This window comes from Ascaphus truei, chromosome 7 (assembly GCF_040206685.1).
Source record: "Ascaphus truei isolate aAscTru1 chromosome 7, aAscTru1.hap1, whole genome shotgun sequence".
Lineage (NCBI taxonomy): Eukaryota > Metazoa > Chordata > Amphibia > Anura > Ascaphidae > Ascaphus > Ascaphus truei.
The window spans coordinates 33,988,953-33,996,414 of record NC_134489.1 but is presented as its reverse complement, the minus strand read 5'-3'; the positions used below and the strand labels follow the sequence as shown (position 1 = coordinate 33,996,414).

Genomic DNA, 7,462 nt, shown 5'->3' with positions numbered 1-7,462 from the left:
ATGTCACTGTTATATAATTAACACATTATTTAGCGCCGCGAAGACATTTTATTTATTTCGAGGGTTTTGTGCACGTCTATGTGTAATACCTCCCCCCATATGTAATGGTTTGCCCTGGGCATCCTTGCTCCCTGCGCGCGGCTTGAGGCGCGAAATGGCTGCGGCGACAACAGCAGCGAGCGCGCGCCTCAGGTTCCCGCCTCTTTTGGGTGACACATTTGTGAGGGGGGGTGGCGGCGCGTGACTGCTGAGCGCGAGACGGGTTGGAGCTCGCGCCCCCGGCGCGTGACGGGTAGAGGCGGGGCGGTGCGCGCGCAGCGGGGTTTTGTGGGCGGGATTGTGTTCGTCCCCGCTGCGTTGAGGTGACGCACATCGCTTTTTGACTCGGTATTCCCCCTTACCCCCTCCACACACCAACTCGGTGGTGGTTGCCCCTTTGTCATAGTTTATTTTGGGGGGACCGTTCCCCAGACAAGGGGTTGACTCCCCCGCCCCCTTACATTTTTGATAATTTAACTGACTCGCCACCCCCGGCTTTCGGCGGAAACGCTTCTCTGACAGGCTGTGGACATCCTGCCTTGTTTCACCCGGTAACTCCCCGCGGTTAAAGCGGTTAATAGGACTACTGCTGACGTAGTGTCGGTTGCCTCGCGCGCACCCGATGGCCTGAGGAGGTTGGTGGGGGTGCGCGCGCGCACACGCTCTCCTACTACAACACACCACGCCCCCCTCCCCCCCTTTCGCGGCCCTCATTACCTCGCCCCCCCACCCCCCGTGCTTCTGGGTAAACATGGCTGCTGGTGGTAGCAGCAAGGCCTCGGCCGGGGCCCTGGAGGCGTCCCTGGACAGGAAGATGCAGGCCGTGAGCAACACCATGGAGTCCATCCAAGGGCTGTCGTCCTGGTGCATCGAGAACAAGAAGCACCACTCCACCATCGTGCATTACTGGATGAAGTGGATGCGTAGATGTGAGTATGACAACAACCCCCTCCCCCTGTTTGTCATATCTGACGCTGTCCATAGCACAAAATAAATCAACTTCAGCATTAGGTGATACCTTCAAAATATTTGTTTAGACTGACAATTTGTATTTTAGGACAAGCTTTCCATATTTCTACTATTAGGACAAATATTAATTTTTTTTTTTATTACTAAAAGGTTCCATGAGTTTGATACGGATGTAAAATCCCCAAATCTCATGCAGATGAGGTAGAGAAGGAATGGCAGAGGGAATAGTAAATAAACACAAAAGGCAACAATTGGAAGAAAGGGACAGTGACAAAATGTGGAGAGCAGGTAGGACCAAACATCAAGAGGGGGCTGCAGTGAATGGGGGAGGGTTAACTGTTTGAGAGCTGTATCGCTACGTCATGGGGGTCTGGTTCTCCCAGGTGGTCTAGTGACTGTCATGCCCAGGGAGGGTTAATGTGTTGCTGGTAAGATTGAATCTGTGTTCCCATGGAGGGCAGGATGCGATATTGCCCTCTTCTGTGTTTTTTTTTTTTTTTTTTTAATGGTGGCTGCTGTCACATGACTGCTCTCGGGTTAAGGCTGCGTTCACCCTAGCACTTAGCGTGCAGCGCTTGCCGAGTTTAGTTTATGCAATTTAAATTGTCCTGTCCCCGCTCACGCGGTGTGCTCGTGCGCAGGCATGCACGCTCTCCCAAGCTTGGCACTTGGGGAGACAAAAAAGAGTTTGAAGTGCGCTCAACATGCCCCCCAACGCGCCCCCTCCCCCCCCGTGCGCACTTTCAAAATAGACCGGACACCTGGCGCTCATGCTTGGAGAGCTGGTGATGTCACCGCTCTGAAGCATGAGCGCTGTCAGCGCTGCAGCCTAAGGCCTCGGACATGGTGACAACAAGAGCGCTGACGCTCGTGCTCTCCTGCTCAAGCAGGAGCTTTTTCGTGTCCCTGCATGAGCGTCAGCGAGCGCGCTTGTGTGCCGGATGGGAGGCGGGGCTAGCGCGACATGGCGCCGACATCACGGACTGCCATTGGCCTTTGGCGGTCACGTGACTGGCCCTGCGCTTCCCTCAGCGGGAAAAATTAAATTGCGCTGTCGGCTGAAATTCCACACACCTGCGGAAGCGCCGTCTAAAGCCGCGCTGATAGGGATATTTCCCCTCAGCGCGGCTCAGCACGGTCTTTTTGACCATGGCCCTGGCCTAAAGCAGCACTCTGGTACTGCGTGCATTCAAAGAGTTAAAGTGTAACATTAACTTGGTGCTATCATGCAAGTGTCGATGCAGTTATTTTGGCCGTGTTTATACTGCCCTAACCCAGTGCTCAAAACTTTACATCCCAGTAATGTGAATATCTATCAAGGTATAATCCTTTTTTATTTATTTTTTTACATTTATTTTTATTATATTGATATAGATATATATGTTGCCAACGTATTCTGTGGTGCAGTCCGATCACATACTGTATAAATATAGTGCATGTAAGTTGAGACCATAGAAAAGCAGTATATGAGTTGAGATGCAACTAGAGATAAGAAAGTCGTGATGCAAAGGACTTGGTCTAAGATCTATTTGGCTTGGAGATAGTAGGTTGAGGGCGTGGAGAGAGGGGTGAAACTTAGCTGTGTACGGACGCGACTACTATAAAACCAGCCTAAGTTTGAAATCCACATTTACTGTCTGTAAATGTTTTGATTTGATTTTGAGTGAGTTGTTTCTGGATATGATGTAAAGTCTTGGCTTTATGTTATCTTCCTGTGATTGATAATTTGAACATGAGATTGTAAAGTCTTTGGCACATTGCCTGTGTTTTGACCTGATTTTATTTTTCACATGATATCAGTCGCACCGGTTTACCTCCATAAATCTAAAGGAGTAATTTTAGTGGTTAGAACACAAACTATGATATGGGGACTGGAACTAGAGGTACTGCCCCCGGGTTTATAATTTTTGACATGATGGCATGTTAATGATTTTGCATGTATAGCACCCGATCCAAAAAATAGCTCCTGCACTCCTGTGTTGGCCTACTTGGTTAAAATCAAAGTATCAACTCTGTGTGACCTTGGGCAAGTCACTTATTTACAACACCAAGTAAAATATGATCAAATACATTCCTGGCAGTTTGGCAATACATCATACTGTCTTTATCGTGTGTTATTAACTTTTTTTTTAATGAGGTTATTTTCAATACGACCCCAGTAAATAAGGCTGCTATCTAGCTTTTTTTAACTGTCAGTTGGATAATTAAGGGACTTGTTCCTCCAAGCAATATCCTAATTTTTTTTAAATATAAATCGGTTCTGTTCTGAGAAAATACTTGTAGCATTTGTTTTTAAAACAACTCTGACATTTTTACTGTTTTATAATGTAACAAGCCTTTTTTGTTTCTATAGCAACCATTTACAAAGTCACAGATACAGAGTCCATACTAATCTGCAGACATTTAGTAAACTCTAGAGCCAAATCTTCGCCGATCATTCACAGAACGGATCAATCTGCAACTTAGCTAATTACTTATTGTGTGGATTTTATTGATGCACATATTAAAGGGGAAAAAAATAAAAACCGGCAGCTTGGACTGCTTTAAAAAAACGCTCAGTCCTAAAACTGGTAGAAAATCATTGCTGATAAAATAAGTGAGAGGGAGGAAGTTACAGACACTTCCTTTTATTTTGTAACACTGACAATTGATGCTTGACAGTATGAAATAAAACACCCTCAACAGGTTGCTTGGTTGCTAAAGCTTTTAGTTCTTCAATGCTCTTCCTGCTTGTGATTCCTGTGCTCAGACATTCCTCCTTTAGGCTGCGCTAAAATGGAGTACAGCATATCAAGGTATAAAGTTAAAAACCTATTTATTGGGGGAATACATGGGGAACATCAAGGTGAATGGGTATAGTAAACTCTGACACGTTTCTGACGTTCCTACCCTTTGTCAAAGGGCTGGAATGCCCGAAACACGTCAGAGTAGACTCTATACCCATTCACCTTGATGTTCCCCGTGTATTCCCCCAATAGATAGGTTTTTAACTTTATTCCTTGATGTGCTGTACTCCCATTTGTTTTCCTTCCCACGCTATCCACCAGTTTTCCACCTTTGGACTACATAACTACATAGTTAAAGTATGTGTAGTTTTTTTCACTGAAGTTTCTCATTAGGCAATAAGGCCTGTTTCTTGGCTTATTTTGTGTGTGCAAGATTGTGCGTGCAAGATTGTGTTTCCCTGTCACCTGGGTTTAAATGTAATAGAAATTTTTAAAATATATGTGACATATCTGGTTTGCTTCAAATGTATTTGTGCTTTTAGCACTAGAGAACATTGAATATTTTTGAAAGCTTACAGCATGGCAATGGATAAGAAAATCATGCAATGAAAAAATAACTTAATTCAGAAAATATTATACAGGTTTAGATATTAGGTCATCTTGATCACTACTTGGACTTTAACTTTAATCTGATTTCTGTTTATTGATCATAAACCTCCTCTGAACTTTATTTTATAGTGTTATTGTCTCATTTGTATTAAAACCTATATAAAAAAATATTTTGAATTGCCCCACACATTTATAATATCGTGCTTCAAGCTATTGCTTTGACGGCCATGGATTTGGTGCTGCCCACAAATGGGCATATAAAATGTGATAACAAATCTGATAGTGTGTTTCCTGGTTGTGATTCTTTTGTTTGTATTTTGTGGTTAATGAGGGTTGGAGGTGGACATTGGAGACTTGAGCTGCACTTGTTGAAAAGTGACGTTTTACACAGTACTACCTTATATTGTAAAATGTTAATTTTGTTCAGTTGAAAGTAGTCGACAATAACTACTACTTTTCATTTTTGCTGTCACAGTAAGTACACTGACAGAGAAAAGTGACAACTTTGCAATAGTTATTATATTTCTAATGCTTGAAGGTGTATTGAATGAAAATAATTTGTTTTTTAGTTTGCTTATGTGAAGGTAACCGTTTTCCTTTAATTTTTCACTTTCATGATGCCTCTATTGGACAAACTATTAAGTAGATGCCTCCCAAAATGTTAACATTGTAATTGGCCTCCATAAAAAGTAATTTTGATGCAAATGATTCTGTTTTTGGTTTCTTTGTATAAAACATAGGTTTGGATTTTACCTAGACACTTTGGGGCCCTATGGACGTAGCTACTGCATCATGGGGTCAGACGGGCCCCATGTTTCTGCTTATTTTCCTAATGGAAATCGCGTTCAACGTGATTTTTGAGGAAGTGGACTCCCCTTCCGTTTCATCATCTGTCGGAGCGGTCGTGTAGTGTACCATTCTGGTGCACTGAAAGGGTCAAACATGTTAAGAATGTTTACCTTTTAATTCTCATCAAACATGGCTTTTCTACTTGCCTACTATTTAGTCCCCAGCTGGGTTTGTATGCAGTGTACTGTAAATCATCAGTGCTTGTTAACTTGTAAATCAGTCATTCTGGTTTGTGCTTAATTAAAGGAGCAATTCAAGCTGCTGGTTTTTTTTGGGGGGTGGGGAGGGTTATATATTTATTATTATTTTTAATGTTTGATGCAGGTGTTCTCCGGAGCTGAACCCATTCATTTCAGCTCCCGGGACCCCATTAAATTCCCAGATTTTCCTGACTCTTCTTGGTTTTTTTTTTCTACTGGTGCTTATTCATCTCTGGCAGCAGCTACTTGTAATCGCACAAACATTGGGGTAGTCCTTGGTCGTTTGGCGTGAGTTACTTTTAAAATAGATGAACAAATAACACTGAAATAAAAGCCTAGTTAATCCTAGTACACAATATATACATTAATAAAAATGTCGATGTAGGGGTAAGTCATTAACTATATTCTTTGGGCACTGAGGAAAAGGGGACTTAAATGTTCTTTTTGACATTATTTCAAAATCATACTTGATGAGTTTTATGTTTTAGCAACTATGACTAAATAGGCACTTAATCAGTTTTTCAATAGAAATATCAAGAAATTCCAAGCCAGGAAGTACGTTTTTGCCAAAAAATGTTTTTTTTGTTTTTTGTTCCCATTCGATATGTGCATCAATACAATCTGCACACTGACGAGGGATTAGGCTGCGCTAATAGTGACAGTGACACGACGTCGCTTCAAAACAAATGTTTTGAAGCCGTTGCGTGTGCTTATAGTAACTGACTGGGCAGTTACTAGATACAAGTGGTTCACTGCTAGAAAGAGGGTGGGGCTCGAGCCAGAGCCTATCTGAAGGGGCTGTCACTTTGGAAATGCTTCCTACATGAGAAACATTAAAAATGTCTTTAAAACATTTTTTTTTTCTCATAGAACAGAACTGATTTATTAAAAAAAAAAAAACACGTAGGATATTGCTTGAATTGCTGCTTTAAGAGTTCTGGTATCTTTAAAGGTGGGGAGCTTAATGATTGATTAATGCTTCATTATTGGTTTGTTAACATATCTTGCAATTCAGGGTGGTTTTCAATTCCGTTGGCTGAACAGTTTTGTGTAATGGTACTGTTCCTTGAGTAGGAAGTGCCCCACCCCCCTTCTGAACAGGAGGATGGTATCCTTTTACATGGGCTAAGGATACAGTAAACAGTTTGACATGTTTAGGCATGTTCATGGTTCCCACTGAAATTAAAGTTAATTAAAACGCGATTTTGTTTATAGTATTGTATTTATTTAGAGAAGCCAGTAATGTTGTACACTGTTATACGAATGATTACTCTTTGCAATATTCTTTAGTGGTCCATATTCCTGGTAAATATAAAACAACAATCCTGCTCCAAATGTAATGTCCAAATTACCCTGCCTGTCCTGGGGGTCTCACCGGAGTTGATCCATGGTCCCCGACATCCATGACCCCCTAGTTACCGTAATATTTATTAGGTGCAGGTTTTGACGCACTACAAATATAGCTACGGAACTTTATATAGGGACTTGTGGTCGGTCACCTATAGAAAGCCTGTACGGATGTTGCTGCTTTTTGTTTTTGCAGCAGAAGCGAACCCTGGTCTCTGGTCATATTGTATCCTCTGGTTTGCCTAGGGGACAGCCAGCTCACTATTGGCAGCCCTACGAGTTCAGGTAGGCTTTAAACAAAAAGCTGAGCAGACGGAACTGGTGCTTTAAGAGCCGGCATTTGATTTGGCTGGAATTTAGAAATCTAAGCTTCAAAAGTCACTGACGGTATCAAACTTTAGATTTTTAAAGATTTTCCTAACTAATTTGAAGTTGTACAAAATCATTTTAAACATTTATTATGGTGTCTAATAGTGAGACCGCAATAGACAAAAAAGCTCTAATGCTACATCCAGTATGGCACATGATTTAGTTAAATACTATCTGTTTTTTCTTCTCATAAGTATGGGTCATTTAGTTACATTCTTTGGTTAAAACATTTCATGCATGCAACCCCGTCAAGGTAGAGACCCCCTCAGCAGGTCCTACACTACCAATTTTACTGTCTTTTTAATTTTTTTTTTTTTTTTTTTTTTTTTTTTGTACCTCCATTTCAAAGAGAGG

General features: G+C 41.9%; 1 protein-coding gene across 5 annotated transcripts in view; it reads left to right on the top strand.

Annotated features, from left to right (window-relative positions):
* Positions 1-298: 298 nt before the first annotated feature.
* Positions 299-7,462, top strand: part of RPRD2 (regulation of nuclear pre-mRNA domain containing 2) — a 36,136-nt gene continuing 28,972 nt past the window's right edge. For 4 of the 5 annotated variants that reach the window (XR_012802585.1, XR_012802587.1, XR_012802586.1 and 1 more), the window contains exon 1: positions 299-968. Coding sequence is in view for 2 of the 5 variants with exons in the window: in XM_075607596.1 (XP_075463711.1) it covers positions 791-968 (178 nt within the window). In the remaining 3 variants the exon portion in view is untranslated. Of the gene's footprint in view, positions 969-1,158; positions 1,297-7,462 lie in introns of all 5 variants that reach the window. The other variant, XM_075607597.1, reaches the window with a different exon arrangement.